Here is a 27,594-nt window from a genome sequence, read left to right on the forward strand (position 1 = left end):
GTGATGTTGTTTAGCATTGATTTGTGGTATTGTATTTTTACAGTACAGGCAATATTAGAGCTGCATTATTCTCCATATCCCTTTGTCCTCTGCCCATATTACTCCCATCCTAAGGAAACACAGTACCCCTACTATCCCTCTGTCCATATAACGAGAGGAAGGGAAGGCAGTGTCATTCCAAATTACCCCTCTAAGTTTTAAAGGGATCCTATCATTCAATCACATTTTTTTCTCATTAACACATCGGAATAGCCTTAAGAAAGGCTACTTTTCTCCTACCTTTCATTGTCTTCTCTGCACCGCCATTCCGTAGGAATCCTGGTTTTTGTTGGTATGTAAATGAGTTCTCTCGCAGCATTGGGGGGCGGGCCCAAGCGCTCAAACAGCACTGGTGGCGTCCCCAATGCTATGAGAAAACTCTCCAGCGCCGCCTCCACCTTGTTCTGGAACAAGGTCTTCACCGCGTCTTCTTCCGGTGGCTTCTGAGCATGCCCGCTGGACATGAGAAAATGACTGCTTAAAATACTGTGTAAGCGTCCATTTTTCTTGTGGCTGCAGGCATGCGCAGTTGGCTTTGCCCTGGGCCCGAGGCCTAGAAGTTAGAAGCCACCACCGGAAGAAGACACGGTGAAGACCTCGTTCCAGAAGAAGATGGAGGCGGCGCTGGAGAGTTCTCTGGCAGCATTGGGGGAGACCCCCAGTGCGGCGCGGAGAAGACAACGAAAGGTAGGAGAAGAATAGCCTTTCTTAAGGCTATTCCGACGTGTTAATTAGAAAAAAATGTGATTGAATGACAGGATCCCTTTAACATAGCCATGTACACAATACTGTGAATGTGATAGAAATTAAAAATAATTTGCTGACCATGATTTTTTTTCCTTGCAGATATAAAGAATGAATCAGTGGAACATTTTTGTGCTCATCCTATTTACCTTTCATTTGAAGACGCATCTAGCACAGGTATCTAAATGGCTTTATCTGGTCTTTAAAACACTATAAATAAGATGACTGTTGGATATGCTAAGACACAATATTTATTTAAAGAGGACCTTTTATGCCCTCATTAATGTGCAGTATTATATGCTGCTAGCAATTCAAAAGTGCTGTTGACGTTCCTGGTATGCAGCCCAGTGTCAGAGATATTGGTACTGTTAATTTCAGCACCAATATCTCTCCTCTGTCAGAAGGATGAGCCTTACAGCTTAGCGTCATTGCAGAACTGTGAAGAATGCCCCCTTTGACAGTACTCTTCCATAGCCTTGTGATGTCAGAGGGAGTGTATCTTACAGCGATGATGCTATACCGTAAGACCCGCCTTTCTGACAGTGGGGAGATATCTATGCCGAAATTAACAGCACATACCAGGAAAGCAGACAGCTGACAGTGTGCTGAATTCAGTGCACTGTCAGCTTTCTAGTGGTATATAATACTGCACATCAATGAGGGCGTGAAAGGTCCTCTTTAAGTGTATATTTATTCAATAATTAAAGTGGTTGTACCATTAAAGACACTTACCCCTTATCCACAGGGGGCCCCCAGTGATCAAGAGAATGGGGAATCGACAAAACCCCTGCACCACTGTGCTTGTGTGATTAAAGTGCACTGGCCCTTCATTCACAGAGAGAATGCAAAGGGACTTTAAGTCACCCACTGTCTTGATTGCTGGAACCCTAGTTATGTGACACTTATCCCCTATCTAATATATCTAAAATATTTTTATTAGAAAACAGCTTCTAAAGTGGTAATTAAAAATAGTATTCATTATGTACGATACATAATGTATGGTAGATATACAATACTTAATGCATGATACATACTTAAAAGGGTTGTCCGGGATAAAATTATGTTGCTTCACTGAGCTAAACACCCTACTTACTTTACCAAAAATACAAGATCGCCAGGGTGGTTATGTGACCGCCCCAGGCACGTTCCGGAAACAAAATGTCACCAATACCTGTCCCCAGCCCATTATACTTTCCTGTCTTTCTGTCTGGATCTTCTGGGCGTGAAACATCCTTCAGGGGGTTCGGCTCCTCTTCTTCTCTTACATCTGCCAGGGTCCCACACATACTCAACATAGCTACAGTGCCGGCATGCTGCTATTCTGTCTCTATTGCCCAAGCGCCGGCAGAAAAGAAGAAGGAGCTAATGGTACAGAAGAAAGTGATCTCCAGAACAAGAAGACAGGTTAATACGATGGTGTTGGTTGGTGGCCTGAGTTAGTTAGTTAGCAGGGACTACTAGCTAGGGAAACAGGGAGGAGTGTGAGGGAGTGAGAGGGGAATCTGAGTGAAGAGCAATGCATTATGGTAGTTGTAGGATAAATGAATAGGAAACTACCCAAATAAACAAATGCATAGAATGCCCGGAGTTCCCAGAGAAACCCAGAAATCACTCAAAACACTGCTAAAAGTATTTGAGTGCACTTATTAACTCATTAATAGCACCAACTGACCTTTTTTTAAAAAAATAAAAATAAAAAATGATTTTTTTGCTTGGAAAACCCCTTTAATAATATAGATGAGCAAACCAATTTGTATAGAACAGGATTCAATCAGAAATTGTCAACATAAAACTTTTGGGTGTCTCTTCAGACACTATAATGCTCCACAGTGGGCCCCCACACAGTATTATATGCTCCACAATGGTCCTCCACACATTATTATATACCCCACAGTGGCCCACACACAGTACAGTTCTCCACAGTGGGCCCCCACAATGTATTATATGCTCCACAGTGGATCTGCACAGTATTATATGCTCCACAATGGGACCCCACACAGTATTATATGCTCCACAGTAGCCACCACACCGTATTATATGCCAACAGTGATCTCCACATATTATATGCTCCACAGTGGCTCCAGACAATATAATGCTCCACAATGGCCCCCCACACAGTATTATATGTGATGGTGCACATGCCAACAGAGAGTGCTCTGAGTACCACCTACTGCACACTTGCCATAGGTTCGCTACCACAGGCCTAAGACTTGTCAGAAACCCAGCCATGATTTCTTTATTGTGGCCAGGTTAACGTCTCTTACATGTAGGTCTACAAATTTAAAGAGGACCTTTCATGTCCTTCTGCACATGTGGTTTTATATACCGCTAGAAAGCCGACATTGTGCTGAATTTAGTGCACTGTTGCTTTCCCATTATGTGCCCCAGGGCTGGAGATATCAGTGCCGTTTCCCCTGTGGACTTTCTGCCCCTTTTATACACATACAGCGTTTCTGTAGATATTAATGATATGCTGCGATTTTCAAAAATGCGTGCATTTTTTTAATCACAGCTTTTCAGCTGTGGATTCCTTCTGCAATGTGTTTATGGGATTAGTCTGCCTCTAGTTGCCACCAGTTTAATGTCCCCCTCCAGCTTCCCCAGTTTAATGTCCCCTCTAGTTTCTTCTGGTTTATACTGGGGCACCAAGAGAGGGACTTAATACTGTGGGACATTTGGAGGGAAACGTTATAATATGGGGATATATAATGTTAGGGTGACTGTAGGAGGATTTTACTTTGTGGGGCACGTGGAAAAATGATTGAGAATGGGCGGAGTCAGTGGAGAAGTGGGTGGAGCTAAGTTTGCCGCTGTGTGCATGGCCCTCTAGAACCGTTACAATTTCTCATGTGGTCCCATGGGAAAATTAATTGTCCACCCCTGCTGTAAAGGATTAAAATCCTGCCATGGCTGCAAGGTCCCCCTGCTCAAGAAGGCACATGTGCAGGCCCATATGAAGTTTGCCAATGAATATCTGGATGATTCTGAGAGTGATTAAGAGAAGGTGCTATGGTCAGATGAGACAAAAAATTCAGCTCTTTGGCATTAACTCAACTCACCGTGTTTGTTGGAAGAGAAATGCTGCCTATAACCCAAAGAACACCGTCCCCACTTTCAAGCATGGAGATGGAAACATTATGTTTTGGGGTGTTTTTCTGCTAAGGGCATAGGAATAAACAGGTCGTAGCTGGGTCTTCCAGCAGGACAATGACCCAAAACATACAGTCACCAAACATAAAGTAAACAAAGCAGTGGTTCAAAAAGAAACTAATTAAGGTCATGAGGGTCTAGCCCAGGGGTCCTCAAACTTTTTAAACAGTGGGCTGGAGGCAGAGCAGGTCGCACAGACATCGGGAGCGGTGCCCTCCAATAGGTAAAGTGAAGTGCACTCCATGGCCTGGCCCGAGCTCCCCAGGAGCTTCATTATAAATGCACGCCTGCCGGTGTTGTCGGCGGGGCCAGACAGAAGTGCTTGGCGGGCCGCATGTGGCCCTCGGGCCGCAGTTTGAGGACCCCTGGTCTAGCCAGTCTCCAGACCTAAATCTCATAGAAAACTTATGGAGGGAGCTGAAGGTCTGAGTTGCCAAGTGACAGCCTCAAAATCTTAATGATTTAAAGATGATTTGCAAATTCTTCCTGACGTGCGCAAACCTCATCATCAACTACAAAAAACGTCTGACTGTTGTGCTTGCCTACAAGGATTTTTCCACCAAGTATTAAGTCTTGTTTGTCAGAAGGATCAATTACTTATTTCTCTACGCTAAATGCAAATAAATTAATAAAATTTGTACAATGTGATTTTCTGGATTTTATTTTTAATATTCTATCTCTCACTGTTATTAACCTACCCTTAAAATTATAGACTGTTCATGTCTTTGACAGTGCACAAACTTCAGCAAGGGATCAAATACTTATTTCCTTCACTGTATGTCATGATTCATGTACACATAGGTTGCCAAATTGAAAAGAAAATAGAATTCCTTTAGCGTTCAAATACAGCAACAAAAATTAGAAATTAATTAGCCAAATTTTCTATTAATTAAGAACTATGAGATGCGTGGTAATTCACCTTTCAATGCAGAGAGAAATCACTTGTACCAGGGGCATATTGGTCTTAGTGGCAGCTACAGTATTATGGCCTTTGGAGGGGTTGCCCTAGTTTGGTTAGTCTAGGAGGGTCAGTTTTGATGAGGTTGGTGTTATGTAATTTTTATGTTATTTTTCATTTTCATATTTTTACATGATAACTTTTATACTCCCTAATAGTATAGATTTGCACGGACCCTAATGTACTTCTAAGACTTGTCGGTAGAGGTAGAGATTTACAATGACAAGTTAAATAACCTGGACTTTTTGTTCTATCTAGGAGATACAACTGAGTGACAATCCTGAGATATATGATGATCAATATAAAGGTTGCAGATTGAAGATGAATAAAATAATCCCAGGCATACTAAAATGTGAAAATAATTCCAATGATGTATTCAGATATGCCTGGAACCAGGCCACATATTATTGGAGCTCAATCAAACCATACATAAATAATCTTCCCAAGCGTTTTCGTGATGAGCATGGGATCGCACTGGTTGCTTACACGAGTAACTTGTATTCTGCTTTCAACAAAGCAACCAGAGATGTGGGCAATTCAATAGAAAAATATAAGAACCAATTCCATTTTAAAGCAATGCACTACTACATGACTATGGCTTTGCAAATGCTGTCCAACAAGTCCAAAAGATTGGTATATAGAGGAGTGAGAAATATTCAGTTCACTCCTTCTAAAAATTCCCGAATTATCAGGTTTGGCCAGTTTACCTCTACCTCTGAAGATCCAGCAGTAGCTAAGAAATTCGGCAACACATCATTCTTCACAATAGAAACTCGTCTAGGGGCTGATATACAAAAGTTTTCAATGTATTCCTCAGAAAAAGAGATATTAATCCCTGGATATGAGCTATTTAAAGTAACAGAATTTGAGAGACAAACTCACCACTTCAACTTAACCAGCAAAGGACGCACCAAGAGTCGCTTTAACTGTGCCTATCTCAAAGGTAAGATGGTGGTCAGCATGAAATACTGAGACTCAAAAAATAAATGCAATCGATCAAATGGCTGATATACTTAGAAATCCTATGCACATGTCAGTTCACCTGCTGTGTGGCATTTGTGGAGCCTTGATAACATCATTGATAGTTTCATATAAAATTGCATATAATGGTCCAATTGATTCCCTCTATTGGTGGATTAGTGTAATGTAAGTAAAAGTTCTTACTTATGTATCTATATAGAAGTATGCCTTTCACACTTGGGTTTCTTGTAAGAGTATACTCATTGTCTGAACACTAGTTTACATAGAGATATAACAGACGAGGAAAATTCAGTCAAAACAAATCATAAACTTTAAAGAGTTGTCAGACAAGTGCTTTTTCTACCGACAGCTATCGCTCCCTTCCTGCCCATACACATGTGCACTTGGTTTTTGAAGTGTATACGATCTGAAAGAAGAGAATTATCTCTCTAAGTAACTTATCACACTTATCACATTTTAAAGTCTCAAACTGAATTCAAACAGACGGATGGCATACTGATGTGTGAACCAAGCCTTAGACCTTGTCCCTGCTAAGCTCCTCTTCTGTTACTATTGTATTACTGACCTCTGAATTCTAGCTTACCCTTTGACTATTCTCTTGGATTTTGATTTTGTACTGCGTGGCTCGACTGTTACTGGACCCATGGCTAGCTGACCTCCCTTTGTTGTTGTTTGTCTTGTCTTTGTCCTGGGTTGTCCCTTATATAGGAAGGGCCCGTCAACCAGTTGTCACCTATGGCTTAGGATAGGACCAGCAAACGGGAAAGGACATTGGGGTGTTTCAGCTTAGGGCTCACTGTCTATTGTGCCCCTCTCAAGGGGTTCACCAGCAGCTACTGGGGAAGTTCTCCTATTGAAAATCCTTTACACTGTGTATCTAACCGGGTGACATGTGATACAGTGTGCTGAACTGTGTATCTAATCTTCTAACGTTTGATACTGTGAGCTAAGCTATGTATCTAGTCATCTGATGTGTGATACTGTGTGCTGAGCTGTGTATCTAATCCTCTGACAGGTGATACTGTGTGCTGAGCTGTGTATCTAATCCTCTGGAGTAATGCTGTGTGCATGTGGAGTGACTGTGTGTATGGCAGGTGGAATATGTGTGAAAGACTTGCAGGTTTGTATTGGATAATGCAGGTCATTGTTTTTGAAAAACTGTATCTCAGGAACGGTCCATCCAAGAAAGTTGTGACCCGGTCTAAAACCTTCCTGGACACCTGATGTATCTGTGTGCCAAATTTGGTGAAGGTTGGTCCAGTCGTTTGGTCGTTCATAGAGGACAGACAAACAGAAGGACAGACAGACAGAGAGAGATTCTTTTTATATATATATATATATATATATATATATATATATATATATATATACATATATATATATATATATATATATATATATATATATATATGAGATTGACAATTACTAATAAACAAAATTTTTTATCCACAGCCTTTAATGAATGAGAGTCACCCTTAAACCTTCCTCATATTGCTAGTGGTATGGTCTACCTCTGTGCTTTTGCTTGCCAAAAAAAACTGAAGAAAAATAATCAAGAAGAAACCTTGCTATACAAGCTCTAAATGCACATGTTATATACCATTATGCTTTGCCCAACTATACAATAAAGGGGTTTTCTGCTTTTCACCGTACTATATGTTTCCATTCCTTACTATTTGTAAGATCTGTGTTTGATGTCAGTAAATAAGAATATTCTTATTATATCTGGTACAGAACTTCTACTTCACACAGCTGGTACTTTGCTACAGAGTAGGCGATCTATGGGATAAACACATCAGTAACACAAATCACATCTTTATTTCTTGTTACAGTGAATCTACAATGAATCAGGTTTGTTTAGCTGGCAGAGGATTGTCAAGACTGAATACATTTATACTGAGCTCAGTTGGAATGAATAAAACTGTGATGGGGCCTGGAGGTGTAGGGGGCGCTCTGCTGACACATGGCATTGTATAGTGAAGCAGGTAGTAGAAGGTGATGGGGAAATATATCTATTCTATTCTGTATTGCTGTTATTCATGATAACAGTATATAACACATCATGTCTTCCTTTTCCCCAGCACTCTCCTGCATCCCAATAATCATAAACTGTAGAGGGAACACACCAGTCCTTCCAATCGCTGATAATATGGATCTCCAAACCTCACTTTTTACCATCATATAACATATGCCTTTGTGGCAATATAATCCGCCACTTCCTTGACAATAACTGGCTTCTTTAAAGGGATTCTACCATTAAAAACTGATTTTTTTTCCCTAACACATTGGAATAGCCTTAAGAAAGGCTATTCTTCTCCTACCTTTAGATGTCTTCACCGCCCCGCTGTTAAAATCCCGTTTTCCGACGGTATGCAAATGAGTTCTCTCGCAGCACTGGGGGCAAAGCCGATTGTGCCTGCCCACCAGCCACAAGAAAATGGCCGCCTACAACACTGTGTAAGCGGCCATTTTTCTTGCATGAAATTCATCATTGAGTTGGAGAATAAGTTGGTTCTACATCAATAAAAAAAAAAATTCTTTGACAGCAGAGTTTTTACAATGGTGAGTTAGTAAGTCATAAAATATATTTTAAAAATTGCAGAATTTTCCTCTAAAAGTTACTAGGGCTAGGTTCACTGGACTTTTCTCACAGTCAGTTTCAGTAGGAAAATGGCTCAAACCTGAAGAACACCCGCAGTCCCTATTATAGTCTATGGGTGTTCGCAGGTACATTCAGGTCAGCGCTAGAAAATGGTTTGAGAGAAAGCACTGGAGACTTGTAAAGTGGCCAGCAATGAGTCCAGACCTGAATCCCATAGAACACCTGTGGGGGAGAGATCTCAGAATGGCAGTTTGGAGAAGGCCCCCTTCACATCTCAGGGACCTGGAGCAGTTTGCCAAAGAAGAATGGTCTAAAATTCCAGCAGAGCATTGTAAGAAACTCATTGATGGTTACCGAAAGCGGTTGTTCGCAGTTATTTTGTCTATAGGTTGTGCTACCAAGTATTAGGCTGAGGGTGCCAATACTTTTGTCCGGCCCATTTTTGGAGTTTTGTGTAAAATGATCAATGATTTGACTTTTTTCGCATTCTCTTTTATGTTTTTTCATTGCAAACAAAACAAATGAAGATATTAATACCAAAGAGTTTGTGCTTGCAATCATTTTCTGGAAGAAAATGAGTATTATCTGACAGAATTGCAGGGGTGCCAATACTTTTGACCAACACTGTAACTGCTGTTTTAGTGGTCTGGCTCTCCATGGAATCCCGTGTGCATGAACTGTATTTACATAAAACCATAATATTAGTCTAAGAATGTGTAATGTCTTATGGGGCAACAAAATCTAAAGTTTGCAATACACAGCTTTCTAGCATCTACAAGTAGGTGGATGAAAAGGACATTAGGGGGAATTTATAAACCTATTCACGTCACATTGTTCCTTCTGCACCCTATCGACACCGTTTAGAAAAGTGAGCCGAGCTGTATGGAGACCAAGGCAGGCTAGAGAGTGGATGCATCGGCTTGACAAATTTACTATAATTCATGTCAGAAAGTTAGCCTGAATTAAACCTGAAATCTATGCTAGGTGAAGATGTCTAATTCTACCGCACAAGAGTGCACCTGAATTTTTAAGACCGGTCCTTCTGAATAATGTATTAAGGCTGGTATATAGAACTCCAATCTTAATAAATTCCCTCATTATGCCACTGTAAGGATAATTCCAATAATACTACTAACATAACCAGTGACTATGAGTAAGAATCACTGCTGATGCCAGCGCTTGTCCAAACACTAATACCTACAACAAAGGTTTTGTCCTACCAGGATGTCCCCTGTGCATGTCCTACAATTACGTAATACTGCTGTCATATATTTCTGCCTCTGAAACATCATGCAGATCACTCATAGGCTTCATTTACTAAAAAGCCATATACTGTGACGCTGGGTTCACACCTGCGTTCTTCTTTCCGTTCTATGGTTTCTGCCTTCTGCATGCCAGAAGACGGATACCATAGACCGGGTCCGGCCATGAGCGGCGGTGAGCGTTTTAGGCTCTCCGCCGCGAAACCGGATTTTTTTATCCGGACACAGAGTACTGCATGTCCGACTCTGTGTCCGGATTATAAAACCCGGTTTCGCGGCGGAGAGCGCAAAACGCTCACTGCCGCTCACGGCCGGACATCTCTCTTACCCATTCAAATGAATGGGTGAGAGAGACTCCTGCAGGTTTCCGTCTCCTGCCTCTGTTTTAGGCAGGAAACGGAAACCTGCAGTACGGAGAGGGCGACGCAGATGTGAACGAGCCCTGAGGTGTATTTAATAGGAAAGAGCCAAAGACATGAAGATATCTTGCTACATTATGAATCAATGGACCCAAGTTAATACTTTCTCAATATGCGCACATACTTTTCAAATTCACTATCTGTATATAGCCTTGTATCTCTCACAAAAGCTGCACAATGGATCATATCATACAATAGTAAAATAATAATTAATCCTTTTTTACCCACAGTGATTCGCTGTTTGCCATTACCATACTTGACACTACTAAGTACTGTACATCTCTGCAGTTACAATCCATCTACCGATGTGCAGCGACTTCTCTACCTTAGTGTAATCTTAGTATAAAAGGTGATGTTTGTCTCCCTCTAGTGTAGACCTTTATTATTGCAGAAGAATCATTTCTACACCATGTCTTCGCTTACAAATAGAATTCAATGTGTCTTACACAGACATTTTTTTTTATAGATCCTGAATGAATTATAGTTTTATTAAAATTCTATGTGTTCATTTATATTTTACTACAATATGTATCCTACATTTTCTATTAGGCGCAAGAGGCCATTGCATCAGGTTGGTCATTTAATGAAGACGTTATTGAACCTATGCATCAATATGGTTTTATGGCCACAGTTTGTGCTGTTTCCTTAAAGACATTGTTTCTATCCTATCATTCTCCAGATGTTATAAAATTGTAGTCTTGCAGCACCTGCCACAGGTTGGAGACCACTACCTTAGAGAAACAGTTTACCTGGTTTCATAACCATCACAGGTTAGACAGTGAACCCCAGAATTACAGTCACCATTTTTTGGTATATTAGAGGTGCTTAGAGATTTACAAAAATCTATACAATTGAATTAAATCTTAAAAATAATAAACTTTAAAAGAATGCAATATACTTAGAGATGAGCGAACAGTGAAATGTTCGAAGTTCGATTCGAGTAGCCGCTCAATACTCGACTGTTCGATCGAACATCGAACCCCATTATAGTCTATGAGGAATAAATATTCGTTTAGGGGAAACCACTATTCGACTCAGGAGGGTCACCAAGTCCACTATGACACCCCAGGAAATGATGCCAACACCCTGGAATGCAACTGGGACAGCAGGGGGAGCATGTCTGGGGGCATCTAACATGTCCAAGTCACTGTATTATGTCAGGATCCTTGTCAGCTTGCGATATGCGCGAGCTGACTTTTTCCCATAGGAATGCATTGACCAGCGTTGAATGGCCGAATGCCATACAGAGTACAGCATTCGGCCAATCAATGCTGGTTCTGCCGGAGGCTCGTCTGTAAGGAGGCGGAGTCTAAGATCGGACCAGAATGGAGACTGCTGTGGACCAATCTTAGACTCCGCCTCCTTCGGCAAAACCAGCGTTGATTGGCCAAATGCTACACTCTGTATGGCATTCGGCCAGTCAACACTGGTCAATGCATTCCAATGCCGAGATGTAGCAGTGCTGGCCATGTGCTCTAACGACTGAAACGTCAATACTGATTGATCTAGTTTGCCTTTCAAAACTATTATTTTGCATTTGTGTCAATGGCGTATGTTCTATTGTAAAATAAATCACTATATTCCTTCAATACTACTTTTGTGTGCAAGATTTATCTTCCTATATTTATCCAGGACCAATGATGGTACCTGGCCAAACCAACCAGACAGATGACGAAGCCTAGAGCTGACCCACTGAGGGACTACCATGATTGCTTTGATCAGAAGAGATGGAGACACCCATTGTCTGCTAAAAGTCCAGGTATCGAGCAGCACTCCTTACTTACAGTTCGCCGCTATCCGGACTGCCTACCCCTTCCTTGCTCCATCACTGACATGATGATTTGTGCCAGCACCAGAGTTCAGAGAGGAGGGTGGGAGTCGAGGGAGCTATCAGAGGTAAGTAATGAGGAAACCTATTGAATCGCTCACTCCCCGGGGCTTGCAAGGGCCTAGGAACCATTGTACTGTTGAGGATGAAAAGTGGTCCCTAAACTACATGTTGTAAAACGGGGCTATTATGCAAAGTGTGGGGGCAAAAAGCGGCCAATATACTGTATAAGAATGGGGCCATTTCACTGTGGTGTGGTTGGGCAAAAAGGGTCCGTTATACTGTGTATGGGGATCAAGAGGGCCATTATACTATGTGTGGGGGAAGGGGGGCATTATATTGTGTGAAGGCAGAACTGGGCCAATATGCTGTGTGTGGGGCATAAAGAGGACATTATACAGCTATAAGGGAGAGTTCACACGGAGTAACGTGCCGCGTGATATACGTGGCCGCAAAATCACGGCCGCAAATTAACGCAGCACATACAATCCACGCTCCCATTGAAAACAATGGGTGCGTATACGGCCCGCAAAGTCTCACACGGCGTATACGGGCCACTTCACGTGGCATGTTACTCCGTGTGAACTCTCCCTTATACTGTATATAGGTATATGAGGGGACTATTATGCTGTGTGGGTGGGCACTAAGGAGGCCATTATACAGTGTTGGATATTACAGGGGCCATTATACTGTATATAGGTATATGAGGGGACTATTATTCTGTTTGGGTGGGCACTAAGGAGGCCATTATACAGTTTTGCTCCAGACTTGTCACTTACAGTAGCAGCACTGTATTTTTCTACAAATATTATTGTCTGCTACAATTAAAAGTACATTGGTTTAAAAACTAATTGGGTGGCTGAGATGACATCTGGGAGCAGAATCAGGCCAACCAGTGTCTTTTCTCTGTGGAGAACATTTTCTCACTCGCACTACCCCAGTCACTGGTCCTCTTGTAGAGTCTTGCTGCTGTATGAGCTCATATCCCTGGATCACAGAGCTAAGTGGGCCCTAGTTCAAGGCAACAGCCAGAAAGCATGCTACTACTGAAAAAGAAATTATGTCGTTGATATTTTAGGAACTTGTGAATGAGTGTCAGGTAATATTTGCATGTAGCTGTAAAATGAACACCCAAAATTAGTTTTACTGGTGGGTCCTAGACACCTCAGTCTGACACTGAATGGGGCTAATCCATGTGCAAATCTGGTGACACATCATTCCTTGAAAATATATGTTGGATTTCTCTCTGGAAAATCCTAAATGTGCACACATAGCCGTGTTGAGTATTTCAGAACCTTAGTTTCTTTACTGTACATGTTTGAGAATGATGTACCTGCCTGAAGCATAAAATGTGTGGAGTTGGCGTTGTGTATGCTTTGTAGAAGGTTAGTTGTAGTGTGAACAGTAGTATACTAATCTAAGAGCACAATTATTCCTGGACACACATGCTGGAACTGGGTGTCACACATGAGATGAGATCCCCATAGAAGACTTCCTTTAGTGTTAGGTCTTGCACATTTGTGCAGAAAATGCCAAATATTGTAGCGGGTAATCCAGTATGTGTTTTTTTTTCTTTTATCTTGTTTTTATATTTCTACAATGTCTGGGAAAATCTTTTTCTCTCTGTGTAGTCACCCCTGCAATTTGTAACCTGCCTATGTGTGACATGACATAGATTCCCAGATGATTTCCTTTATATTTTAGATATTCTATATAAGATAAAATATTCTTGTTTAGGCTTATGTACGTGATCGTGTTCTCTGTCAGTGTGCTAGCTGTATTTTCCCTGGCTATTACACTAAGCTGGGGCAAAACTCCGGACAATCCTGTTCCTGTCTGTGTTGCCCCCTGAATCACTGCTGGAAATGAATGGGTTCATGGAGTGCACGGACAGCACACAGGTAATGTCCATGTACCATTCACGCCATTTTCCCCTGGACCCTACAATGCACATGTTGCATCTCCTGGATTATGATCTGAGCCTTCCTTTATTTGGATGTTTTTTGTTGTCATTATGTTTGAAAGTGGAAGATCAAGGTCATTATTAGAGACCTTTTCTATAGATCAGTGGTTCCCTTTCTTAAGACGGGACCCACTTTTGGGAGCTGAGTAAAAATAACACTCACTTAGCCTAACCTCTCCTGGGCATCTTTGTAGCATCCTATAGTCACCCCGCATCATCTTCAGGCCACTTGTGACGTCGCTTGCTCTGGGAGCCACTGCTCAGATCTGTGATTGGGCCTCAGCGGTGACCCCTCAGTCATATGACATCAGCATTGTCAGCCAGCATGAAACTTCTGGTATTTTTACTCACATCTCCAGGACACAAGGCTGTGCAGTGTTCTGCTACAGATACAACTGCTGATCTTTATCGGCAGTCATATTGGGACTGTAGCACAGCGCTGTACACCCTAATTACCACTGGTTGCTCATGACTCCCTCCCCGCTTTGGCAGACTTCACACAACCCTCCAGGAGGTTGCAGCTCACAATTTTGGAACAACTACTATAGATGACAGAAGTAGGTAGGGAAGTACGTCTAATTGAACACATTTTGAGCCAAAAATTGTACCTTTACACTATGTTTATTATGTTTACACACTTTTTAAAAAGTGGACAGGTACAAATGTGTGACTTGATGCCCTTGATCTGGGGCTTAACTAGGGGAGGTTAATTGGGGTATGTGGTTTTCGGGAGGGGGGGGGGACCACAACACTTCCTGGGTGAAGGAAAGGGTCATGACCATGTGCTATCTTATGTTGTAGAGAGTACTCCTTGGTCCTCCTCAGGCTTCAGTTCCCTGTAGCAATTTCTGTCTCAGTACTCCCTATGGCTATGTCCCTGGGCAGGTGTGGGCATTAGTGGTCTTGTGGGCCCACAGAGAATTCTAGATAGTGATGGTTACGGGTGCTAAGAAGTTTAATCAGCCTTAGTATGGTTAGGGTAATTTGTGGCTCTCCTTGGCGTATGAGCCAGATGTAAGTTGCAATCTCAATGCTGATGCCAGTGCTTATGGGCCCCCTAAGGCTCCTGTACCTTCTGCACCCCCTCAAGTTACGCCCCTGGTGGGCATGATCTCTAACCTAGGAGCGACCTGAGATGCACAATAATTATTAGGAGGCATCCACCTATTATAAGCTCATTTCATGTCATACTACACACCAGTCTTAAAGGTGTGTTAGGTGGGTACAGAAAATCTCTTACATTGCATTCACTGCACTTATAAAGTTGCTTACTGGATAGAAGATGGTTCCCCTGTGCCCTGATGATTAGCAGACCACAGCAGGGGGGAAGGTTTCATTCTTTATCCTCTACAGCTGATTCTCCAACTCTCGGTCACATGACTGATTCCGTTCTACTCTATGGACCTGCAGCCAGAGTAGAGCAGAGGAGTTGCAGCAGGTGAGGCTGAGAAAGGAGACTCTGACCCCCCTGCTGCACTCTGCAAAGGTTATCATTGGGGAGTATCTCATATACAGTAAGCAAGTATATACAGTGCAGTGAATACACTGTAAAACATGTTTCTATCCCCACATAACCCCTTTAAAGTGATATCCCCATCTGTCTGTACAATATGCCATTAATACCTAATTGATGTCTGAAAATAGCTGAGCAGGCAAGTACAAGTAAATAGAGAAACTTGCATGTGTGGCCCTCTTTTATCACCTGCAATCACGAATGGGGCCATATTCTTGAGATAACTGTTTGTCCAGGGGCGTAACTACCGTGGTAGCAGCAGTAGCAGCTGCCACAGGGCCCGGGCCATTAGGGGGCCCGGTGACAGCCGCTACCGCTGCGTTTTTTTTTTTTAAAGTCCGTTACGGGCCCTATTCACTTGCCGATCCTGGCTGGGCCGGGATCGGCAAGTGACACCGTGGGGCCCACAGAGGCTATCATTATACTCGGGGGTCTTTGCAGACCCCCGAGTATAATGATCGGCGCACCGGGAGGGGTAAGGTAACATAAAAAACAGTGTTACTTACCTCTCCACGATCCTGCCAGGCCTCCGTCATTCGTGTCTGACGTCTCTGACGTCACATGACCCAGGCCAGCTTCCCGGGTCATGTGACGTCTGACGTCATTAAAGCTGGACAAGAGCGGACAGGATAGCCGACAGGAACAGGTAAGCAACTGTCTCTGTTCTTTTAATGGTTTTAATCCCCCGGGTCTCCGATTATTATACTCTGGGGTCTTTTCAGACCCCAGAGTATAATAAATGTTTATAGGTGTCCACAGTGGGACATATGGGGACACTATGGGAGATAATACTGTGTGTGCAGGGGCACTATAGGGGTTAATACTGTGTGTGCATTGGACACTATAGGGGTTAATAATACTGTGTGTGCAGGGGACACTATAGGGGTTAATACTGTGTGCATTGGACACTATAGGGGTTAATACTGTGTGTGCATTGGACACTATAGGGGTTAATACTGTGTGTGCATTGGACACTATAGGGGTTAATACTGTGTGTGCATTGGATACTATAGGGGTTAATACTGTGTGTGCATTGGATACTATAGGGGTTAATACTGTGTGTGCAGGGGACACTATAGGGGTTAATACTGTGTGTGCAGGGGACACTATAGGGGTTAATACTGTGTGTGCAGGGGACACTATAGGGGTTAATACTGTGTGTGCAGGGGACACTATACGGGTTAATACTGTGTGCATTGGACACTATAGGGGTTAATACTGTGTGTGCAGGGGACACTATTGGGGATAATACTGTGTGCAGGGCTTACTAAGGGACATAATAGAGTGCGGAGGAGGGGGTCAGTCGAGGTCTTCGGCATCGGTTTGGGGAGGGGGGGCCCCATGTCAAAAGTTCGCCACGGGGCCCCGCCATTCCTAGTTACTAGAGATGAGCGAACAGTGTTCTATCGAACACATGTTCGATCGGATATCAGGGTGTTCGCCATGTTCGAATCGAATCGAACACCGCGTGGTAAAGTGCGCCAAAATTCGATTCCCCTCCCACCTTCCCTGGCGCCTTTTTTGCACCAATAACAGCGCAGGGGAGGTGGGACAGGAACTACGACACTGGGGGCATTGAAAAAAATTGGAAAAAGTCATTGGCTGCCGAAATCAGGTGACCTCCATTTTAGACGAATAGTGGATTTCAAATCCGGGTCATATGAGAATGTGAACTTTGTGACTATGAGACAGGGATAGCTGTACAGGCAGGGATAGCTAGGGATAACCTTTATTTAGGGGGGAATGTTATTAAAAATAACTTTTTGGGGCTCTATCGGGTGTGTAATTGTGATTTTTGTGAGATAAACTTTTTCCCATAGGGATGCATTGGCCAGCGCTGATTGGCCGAATTCCGTACTCTGGCCAATCAGTGCTGGCCAATGCATTCTATTAGCTTGATGAAGCAGAGTGTGCACAAGGGTTCAAGCGCACCCTCGGCTCTGATGTAGCAGAGCTGAGGCTGCACAAGGGTTCAAGCGCACCCTCGGCTCTGATGTAGGAGAGCCGAGGGTGCACTTGAACCCTTGTGCACCCTCGGCTCTGCTACATCAGAGCCGAGGGTGCGCTTGAACCCTTGTGCACACTCTGCTTCATCAAGCTAATAGAATGCATTGGCCAGCGCTGATTGGCCAATGCATTCTATTAGCCCGATGAAGTAGAGCTGAATGTGTGTGCTAAGCACACACATTCAGCTCTACTTCATCGGGCTAATAGAATGCATTGGCCAGCGCTGATTGGCCAGAGTACGGAATTCGGCCAATCAGCGCTGGCTCTGCTGGAGGAGGCGGAGTCTAAGATCGCTCCACACCAGTCTCCATTCAGGTCCGACCTTAGACTCCGCCTCCTCCAGCAGAGCCAGCGCTGATTGGCCGAATTCCGTACTCTGGCCAATCAGCACTGGCTAATGCATTGTATTGGCGTGATGAAGCAGTGCTGAATGTGTGTGCTTAGCACACACATTCAGCTCTACTTCATCGGGCTAATAGAATGCATTGGCCAGCGCTGATTGGCCAGAGTACGGAATTCGGCCAATCAGCGCTGGCTCTGCTGGAGGAGGCGGAGTCTAAGATCGCTCCACACCAGTCTCCATTCAGGTCCGACCTTAGACTCCGCCTCCTCCAGCAGAGCCAGCGCTGATTGGCCGAATTCCGTACTCTGGCCAATCAGCACTGGCTAATGCATTGTATTGGCGTGATGAAGCAGTGCTGAATGTGTGTGCTTAACACACACATTCAGCTCTACTTCATCGGGCTAATAGAATGCATTGGCCAATCAGCGCTGGCCAATGCATTCTATTAGCGTGAACTGAGTTTGCACAGGGGTTCTAGTGCACCCTCGGCTCTGCTACATCAGATTGCTACATCTGATGTAGCAGTGCCGAGTGTGCATCAGATGTGTAGTTGAGCAAAACTGACTCAGCACTGCTAAGTCTCTGCATTCGCATAGGAATGCATTGGCCAGCCTTCGGCCAATCAGCGCTGGCTCTGCCGGAGGAGGCGGAGTCTAAGGTCGGACCTGAATGGAGACTGGTGTGGAGCGATCTTAGACTCCGCCTCCTCCAGCAGAGCCAGCGCTGATTGGTCGAGTTCCGTACTCTGGCCAATCAGCACTGGCCAATGATTTCTATGGGGAAAAGTTAGCTTGCGAAAATCGCAAACTGACAGGGATTTCCATGAAATAAAGTGACTTTTATGCCCCCAGACATGCTTCCCCTGCTGTCCCAGTGTCATTCCAGGGTGTTGGTATCATTTCCTGGGGTGTCATAGTGGACTTGGTGACCCTCCAGACACGAATTTGGGTTTCCCCCTTAACGAGTTTATGTTCCCCATAGACTATAATGGGGTTCGAAACCCATTCGAACACTCGAACAGTGAGCGGCTGTTCGAATCGAATTTCGAACCTCGAACATTTTAGTGTTCGCTCATCTCTACTAGTTACGCCACTGTGTTTGTCCCAGGTCACATCTATCAGAGAAGACTTCTTTAAAGACATAGCCTCAATATCTCTCTCCTTTCTATGTTTTCTCTTTAGTTTTATGCACAACACAAGAATACCTATTAGAGCAGATATGCAAACCGCATTGTGGTAAATTTTCTGCATGTGAATAGGTTCTAAGCTTACTTTGTCACCTGGCCTATGGAGGCATCATTTTTTAAACCAAGTAGTCTAAAGTTATTTATGTTTCTCTAGTTTACTCCAAGTCCGATAGAGAATTAGCCTCATGTATTATAGAGATGCTGTATAACATATTCATGTCACTATTCTATAGCATACTCTTATAAGGAAAATTGTGACTGCAAGTCATTGCTCCGGCGTAATGAATTATACATATGCTAACAGTGATTGATTCCTTGTGGGCAGCAGAATTCAGTCATAATACAAGCAAGGGACGCCTATTGTCTGCGCTGTGACTCACCTTTACTTGCCACTGATCCCCATACTGAAGTAGCTCCATGTTTCTGCCTGGGCGGCCCGGAAAATGGTCCCCATGAGGGCAATTAATCAAAGCCATAAATGTTATGTGCTCAAGAAAAATGGCATCAAAGTTCTCCATCTCTCTCAAGGAAAATAGTTTGCTCTTTAATGCATATAAAGAAGGAAGAAAAACACTTAGTGGGTCATAATTTACCCTCATGTTCGGCATCAATTAAATCGCTGTTTACTTTTTATTATCATTTCTCAGACGACATTTCCTCTTCATTCGGCTGTTACTTCTTACAGCTTAATGTCACATGGAAGTTTCATTTCTCCTAGGTGGTAAATCAATAGCATCCTATGTGGCTTTATTGTGCTCTGCTTGTTTTCTTGACACAATATAAATGCTGAAACGCATCGAGTCAACACATTCTCCGGGCCTAGTTTTACTGAACGTTATGAATCAGTCTGATACAAGTAATTACATTTCTGCTGCTCCGACTTATTTCTGTTCTATAATGAAAGTGGAGACAGCCGTGTGAAGACAAGAAGCACAAGATTATTTGTCACGGCTCAGATCTTGCTGTGTGTTCTCACACAAATGATAACACGCATTGTGTCAGACTTTATTTAAAAAGTAATACCAAACCAAAAAGATTAAATGGAAGCCTTGGCGCGAAAATCCCATGACAGTAAGTAGTACCTAGAAGGATTGGTACAGCAGGTGCTTTTAGCAGACGTATACAGATACCTAACCACAGATATCAACCAAGAGAGAATGGTAGTTTTTTTTTTTTTTGTGTATTGTGTTGTCATTTTTTTATGAGTATACATATAAAGAAAACTTTAGATTTTTTTGACATTGATTTTTCCCAGTTGTCATTGCAGCACACACAATAAGTGGACAGTACCTGCAGACAATTTGTTAGCTTTGCTGTGTAGATTGGAACTGAATAGCAGTGGGGATTTAATAGCAGCCTTACTGTCTCGCTGAAGGCCAAGATGAGTTAGGATGGCAAAACTTTGCACAAAGATAAAGCTCTGAATGCACCTCCCGTTACTGATCAGATTTTCTCATCCAGTATGTATAAGACCAATGGAACCCATTAAGGGCTAGATCACACGGGGCAAGGATTTAGGTGAAGAATCCTCCTCAAAATCTGCCACCTCACAATAGAGGTCTATGTAGACTGCTAGGGTCCTTTTTTCCACTAGCGGTTTGTTCCTGCTAGTGGAAAAAGAAGTGAGCTGGCCTTTCTTCAGGGGGATTCCGCGGCGGATTCAGACGCAACTTCTGCCTCGCAATAGTAGGCCTATTTATTTGGGCCGAATTCGGAGCTGAAAGCCCCGACGGGATGCTATGCACTGCAGCGGCATCCTGTCGCGGCAGCCGCGATGGAATTTGCACACGCAGAATCCCCGTGTGAACTAGCCCTAACATTTCCAGTACATTCAGCTGTTAAATTTCATTGTTATCTGGAACTTAACTGGTAAGCTTCTTTTTTGTTCTGATCTTGTTTATTGAAGAAAAATATGCTTTGCCTGATTTATGGGGTTTAATTCGTACTAATAGTTCTAATAATATAAGGGTAAAAATGAGACAGATACTAATAATTTAGGTGTCAGATATTTGTTGCCATATACCTACAATAAACTGCTACCGCGTTTCTGACACAATTGATCATTGAATGTCAGCAAATCTCAGGGAGAAAAGAAAATTAAGAATAGATTACAATTTACAATGGTTACTCTGTGGCAAAAAAAATTCAAAGATAGCATATAGTCAATACAAACCATTCAAGATTGTAACAACTCAGAATCCTGCATTGCCCCCTCTTATTTCTCCCAGAAATGTATTAAATACATTTTTAAAGCATAACTCCACATATAAACCAACATTATATAAATTAATAGCACAGATGACTATAAGAAACGTTTTACTATAGCTTAATTAATATATACAGGTATTATTCCTTCTCCATTTATCAAGAAAGTTACTTTTTACATATTAGTCTAAGGAGAGGGGTGGGGAAGGAAAAGACTGCTGGAATTTATTTTCTGCAACTGAATAATTGCATCTAATATACTATGATACAATATGGGTGAAGGAGCTCTTTTAGCACTCTATGTTTCAACACAAGAGTCTACTAGTGTACAGAATGAGGCAATAAATTAATCGGCACCTCCTTCTCCCCCCTCTCTCCATAGAGTTCTGTGTGTGAGGTGAATACAGCTATGGATTCTATGTAAACAATGCAGTCTAAGTGAAGATAAGGAGAAGGAAAAGATCACTTTAATAAAATATATTACAAAGTTTCTTATATTCTTCTAATTGTCTTTGTCAAAGAGGTGTGTGTCTATACAATATGACATTGCTATGAGTTACTGTATAATGCCATAGTATATAAAGATTCATCCCCAATACAAAGTTGTAATTTCATATTAATTTGGTAATATTTCATGGAGCTCTGATCATATCTTGTAGTACAGGTTTTTAATACAGGCTGACACAATTCATAGCATTACATCTTCTAGCGCATCTGGTGTAAATTATCATGGAAGGGAAAGTCCATGATAAGCCATGAAACCATGTAACTAGGGTTGACCCGATCTTGACTTTTCAGGATTGATTTTAAAATCCGTTTTCCGATCATTTTTTATTCGAACCCGATCTTGATCCCAATTCGGATCCCAATGCAAGTCAATGGGATTTTTTTATTAATTGGAGATCGGATTTTAAAAGCAATCCTATTCACTATACAGCATGGAATCTAACAATTGAACGCTTTAATTGTTAGAATCCACGCTGTGTAGTGAATCACTAAGTAGCCAGAGGATTTTTTTTTAATCCTCTGGCTACTTAGTCCCCCCTGGTGTCCACTTACCTACAGAGATGGCTGCTCCGGTGTGCTTCTTCGCCTCGCTGCCGCTCCACGCTGCAGTCTTCTTGCCTCGCTGCCCCCTGCCTCCCAGGTTAGGAGAGTGTGGGCGGGTTAGGAGAGTGTGGGCGGGTACTGGGAAGGTAGACGTCACGTGGGAGGACAATGAAAAATGACAATAAAGATTAACCATCAATATGGTAAGACTACACTATCAAAATGGTACACTTTTGGGTATCTGTTGGGTGCCTGTCCTTTGCAAATAAATTAACATGTGAACACATGGGCAAAAGTGAGAAAGTTAGCTGCCTTGTAGCAATGACAGAGTAGATACCAATAAATCACTTAAGGATTTGCCAATGCTACAAGACAAAACGGCAGCTTAACTGCTTATGTTAAAATACATTATTTTTTTTTTATCAAAGATTATTTGGTTTAAAGTTGTCCTTAGACCTGCGGTTTTATTCTTATTTTACAGAGAGTTTGCTTTGACTTCTAACAAATCTTGCTTTTGTCAACTACTTAGGCCTGTAATCTGTGTAATACACATAATCCTGCTTCTCTGGTTTTTAGAGAAGCGAAAGATATTCTGAGTCTCAGAGGAAAGAATTTACTCAAGATCCAGACTGGTTTTATGGTTGAATGAATATACTTAGTTGATATAAAAAATTGGTCATGACCTGGATTTACACTTTCTAGGGCCCAAAGCTACTTTTTCAACCTTATAAGACTACAGAAGTGTGAAATCACATGGAAGATACAATCCATGCTGCTGAACATACTCATAGTTTAATTAGTTCCCTATGCAATTTCCTTAGAATGTGTCTGAGACAGGAATATTACATTGTGAACCCTGTTGATCCGATGCCAATGGCGGCAATATCTGTACAGGGCTGTGCAGTGCATCCTATGGGGTCTGGGAGGGAGTAGTTCCCAAAATGGTTTTCTCAATTTCTGCTTACACTTCTCTGGTATTGTCATGGTGGCAACTGTGCCTTTTCCTGACAATCCTCCCTCCGGCCCTGGGATAATGTAATGATGGGGAATGCACTGATGGAGAGGATGGAGATGACAATTCCCCCTGGCACATCCTAATGATTGTCTCCTGGTTACTGTCTGTGCCCTTGGTGTTGAGTGCAATGAAGAAGTAGGAGACCCTGTGGCAAATAACAGCCATAGCTTACAGTATTGTTTTTTTACTTTAGTAATGGCTACAACTCCCAGCAAATATGGAGGCTCTTTCTCTTGATTTCAGGATCCACATGGATCCAATATGCTGCGTGAGTGCTGGAGTGGTATTTACACTTCACCTCCCTTGATCCTCCTTGTGACTATTGAGGGGAGACAGGTTAGTATCCATGTTTCTTCCTATTAACTCACTTGGGCTATGAAATTCAGCCTACCTTCTGGGTGATCCGGATACCCTTTGCTATGGATCGTGGTCTTCACTATTTAGCAGTGAAGGGGTTCTGAGAAAGGAGATTCTCTGTCAGTTTACAGAGGCCTAGTAGTATGCGGATGCCTGTCTCAGGTAGTCTGGAATTACTGCCATGAAATGTTGAATTCACAACTGCTCTCTGACTCCACGTGGCCTGGACTAGATGAACTACAGCCCTACTCCAGCTAAAGGATGGCTACTTAAGGAATAACATAACATACCGCATACCCTATACTTTATCCTTAACATAAATAAACTAACACAACATGATAAACACAACAGAGGCAAATATGAACACATCTGTGTGGGAAATCAACATCAAGCCCAACAAGAAAAATCAACCACACATTTGGAATAATAAAACATAATAAATCTTTATTAATATCTACTAAAAATGTAAAACGTAGATCAAGACAATACTATGGCAACAATAACAATGGGGGTATATAAAGTTCAATGTACCAGGATACCAGTACAGCACATAGTACATCTTTAGTGGATATTAATAAAGATTTATTATGTTTTATTATTCCAAATGTGTGGTTGATTTTTCTTGTTGAGCTTGAAACTAACACAACATGTAAGATGGTGGTTAAAAAAAATAACTTTGGTCACTTCCTTTATTGAAGGTGTCAATAACAACTGGAATAAAACTGTAAACCAGACTCCCAGCTTAGTCCTAATATATAAGCAGTATATAAGCAATACTGATTCCCTTCTAAGTCTTCCTTGTGACCGTCATGATATTGTCCCCACAATAAGGCCGATCAAAGGCCATCACTGGGCAATTCAAGACAGCTAGAATAAGGACGTTTTCTCACCACAGCAACCTCAGGAAGATGACCATGGATGATAGTAATCGCATGGGTCACCTTCTTGAGGATCCAGGTTCCCATATTATGATAGCTTCAATCCTGTTATAAACCAAGTGTAGAAGAAATGGCACTCCGGTTTACAGATTTTAATGGAATCATCTCCTTGCAAAATCAGTGTAAATACTAGTAAAGCTGGGTTCACACCAGCGTTCGGCACTCCGTTCTCAGGTTTCCGTCTTCTGCATGCAGAAAATGGAAACCTGTCAAATGAATGGGTTTGAAAAGATGCCGATAGGTTTTCGTCTCCTGCTCAGTTTTGTGCAGGAAATGGAAACCTGCAGAACGGACACCGGGTGCAGATGTGAATGAGCCCTAAACTGTGTAAAACATGTTCAACGACATTAGGTGAAGTAAACAGCAATGCTTTCCACAGGAACATTTCCACACTACATTTGGTTGCCGCTATACTATACATTGTATATATCATAATAATATATTTTTCTTAAGGTAAGCCCTATTTTTACAAACAAGAATGGGACTGAACTAGGCAAAATTAAATATATATTCTTATGAAATGTATCCAAGATGTGTTGTGTGGCTTCAATGTATTAGAGTCAGAATTTAGCTGACAGATCATTACCCTTTGTATCCTCTCCCCAGGTTGACATGGGTAGCATTTTCCTGGCTATATCCCTTTTTGTTAAAGTTGCATTTTGTAAAGAAGATAACAAATTCACACAGACACTGAGGTAAGCGAAATTCAGCTATCCTAAGTTAAGCTCAGGTGTCACTGTGCCATTTTTGGAGCTGCTATGGGGGACCTAGGAGGAAGATTGATATACTATAACTATTTTAATGTCAAATGTCTGAATGTTTAAGCATCTCATACCATTGACAGCACCTTTTGGAAAACAGTTGAAGAACTTTACCCATTTCAACTTGGATACTATTTGGCAAAGAAGATTCTTTGTGGCCTGGATATTTCTGAGGCCTGGTTCACAGCTGCGTTCGGTATTCCGTTCGGGGAGGCCATATGGAGACCCCCACCAACGGAATACCGAACGCATTGACAAGTGGTGAGCTTATGAAAACACATGGACCCCATAGGTTATATTGGGGGTCCGTGTGTTTTCCACATGGTGTCTGTACTTCATGAACTACTTTCCTCTCCACATGACTTGCAGAAAACACATGGACCCCATTATAGTCTTTGGGATCTGTGTGCTTTCATTGCTCACCACTTGTCAATATGTTTGGTATTCCATTTAGGGGGTTCCCATGGGGACTCCCCGAACGGAATACCAAATGCAGATATGAACCTGCATTACATGCAAACACATCTACATCATGGAAAAACATGTATAGAAAAGAAAACAATTACAGTTAACAATGAAGTAAATAATCTAGAAGCATACAACACCTGTATACATTCTTATTACATTATTAGTATTGCAGATGCTGAGTTGGGTAAATATTATTGTATATTAGATAAGCAATGTACCAATATTATCTTCAGAACTCACTTCCACATAACAGTAAAAATAAATATAATCTTCATCTGTTTCCCAGTAAAATAACAACTTGTTCCTCATTTGGAAGACACATAATTAAATTACTTGCCGGCAGAAGAATTGCTTAATCTGCGTAAACACATTATTATGTATGAACTTCATATGCTTAAAGAATCCTCTAAGATGATGTGGAAAAAGACTGAGATATAATTAGCAAATTGCATCTGACAAATAGAAGGAGGAAACAAAAACATTCAACTTTATTTTAATGTGCCACATGATTTTGTTTACTTTGTGAATTTTATTGACCCAGCAACATGTGGAAACATTGTGGCAAGCACAGTGATAATAATGTAGAAAGTAGAAAGTCATTCAAGATGGAGCGAGAAAATGTGTGGGCAATCACTGGCAAACCTTACTAAATATTAAATGTGTCCGTGCCTAGAATAAAATTGTTAACTGTGATAAACTACCTGTGCTATGGTACTGGCTTTGCGAGGGGTCAGAGCAACATGGCTATTACATAACCCAGGAGTCGTAACATGGCCAGAACTTCCAGGTCCAACATCAATGATCCTCACACCAGGAAAGTCATTTACAACTCTGCGGACAATCCCTATAAGTCTGTAGACAATTGAAAGTTAGACTTTTCTGTAAATATAAATAATTAAAAATTTGCAGAATTTTGTAAGATTTTCTCTAACCATCTTAGCAGTGACAGTCTAGATTGGATGCCAGTGAACCCAACCATGAATGCAGGAACTTTCTATGGTCTAGCACTAGCCAGGAACCCAGCCATGATATCCTGATAATGTGCAACAAAATAACCCAGCCATAATAAAGAAATCATGGCTGAGTTTCACAGAAGTCCCAGACTCTAGAAAGTTCCTGCATTCATCATCATATCCACTGGCAACCTATCAAGACAAAAGACTGCCACCACTAAGATGGTTAGAAAAAATCTTTAAAAATCTGCAAAATTTATAATTATTTATATTTGCAAAAATATTTAACAATTAATTGTCTATAAATATAAATATGGTTATACTCATGGAAAAATCCTTTTAGGCTGAAGCCCCACATTGCAAAAATGCTGTTTTACAGTACCTGCAAAGTGAATGAGATTCTGACTAGTCCCATTCACAACTGCAGAAAAAAATTTGTAGCGGAAAAGCTTCGTTTTAATTTTCTGATTATCCAGTGATGATCCATTTCCCCATTTCTGGAAACGGATTGTCACTACTATTCCCCCCATCCACTCCATTATACTTACCATCCATGGCTTCTTCCAGCGAGACGGCTCCTCCCTCTGTACTGACATGGTATGTGCTCTTCTTCTCTTCTCCAAGCAGTGTGCGCACTGCTGCGGGTAAATCACCTCTACTGCACATCCTCGCATGCGCAGTAGGGGTGACTTGTCGCATAGACGTAGTATAGGAGAAGGAGCTGTCTCACCGGAAGAGGGAAGGGTAAGTATGTAATATGGGTTGAGGGTTGGGCTGAGTAGGTTGGCAAGGGCAGGATAGCTGTAGAGACAGGGAGGGGGTATATGGGGGGGGGGGGGGGAGAAGGGGAGA

At 42.1% G+C, this 27,594-nt stretch overlaps 1 protein-coding gene across 1 annotated transcript in view; it reads left to right on the top strand.

Moving 5' to 3' along the window:
* The first annotated feature begins 876 nt into the window (after window positions 1-876).
* Window positions 877-27,594, top strand: part of LOC142182736 (T-cell ecto-ADP-ribosyltransferase 1-like) — a 52,514-nt gene continuing 25,796 nt past the window's right edge. Inside the window, exons 1-2 of the mRNA XM_075262703.1 lie at window positions 877-960; window positions 5,150-5,834. Coding sequence (XP_075118804.1) covers window positions 895-960; window positions 5,150-5,834 — 751 coding nt within the window. The 5' untranslated portion in view covers window positions 877-894. The remainder of the gene's footprint in view (window positions 961-5,149; window positions 5,835-27,594) is intronic.

This window comes from Leptodactylus fuscus, chromosome 1 (assembly GCF_031893055.1).
Source record: "Leptodactylus fuscus isolate aLepFus1 chromosome 1, aLepFus1.hap2, whole genome shotgun sequence".
Taxonomy (NCBI): domain Eukaryota; kingdom Metazoa; phylum Chordata; class Amphibia; order Anura; family Leptodactylidae; genus Leptodactylus; species Leptodactylus fuscus.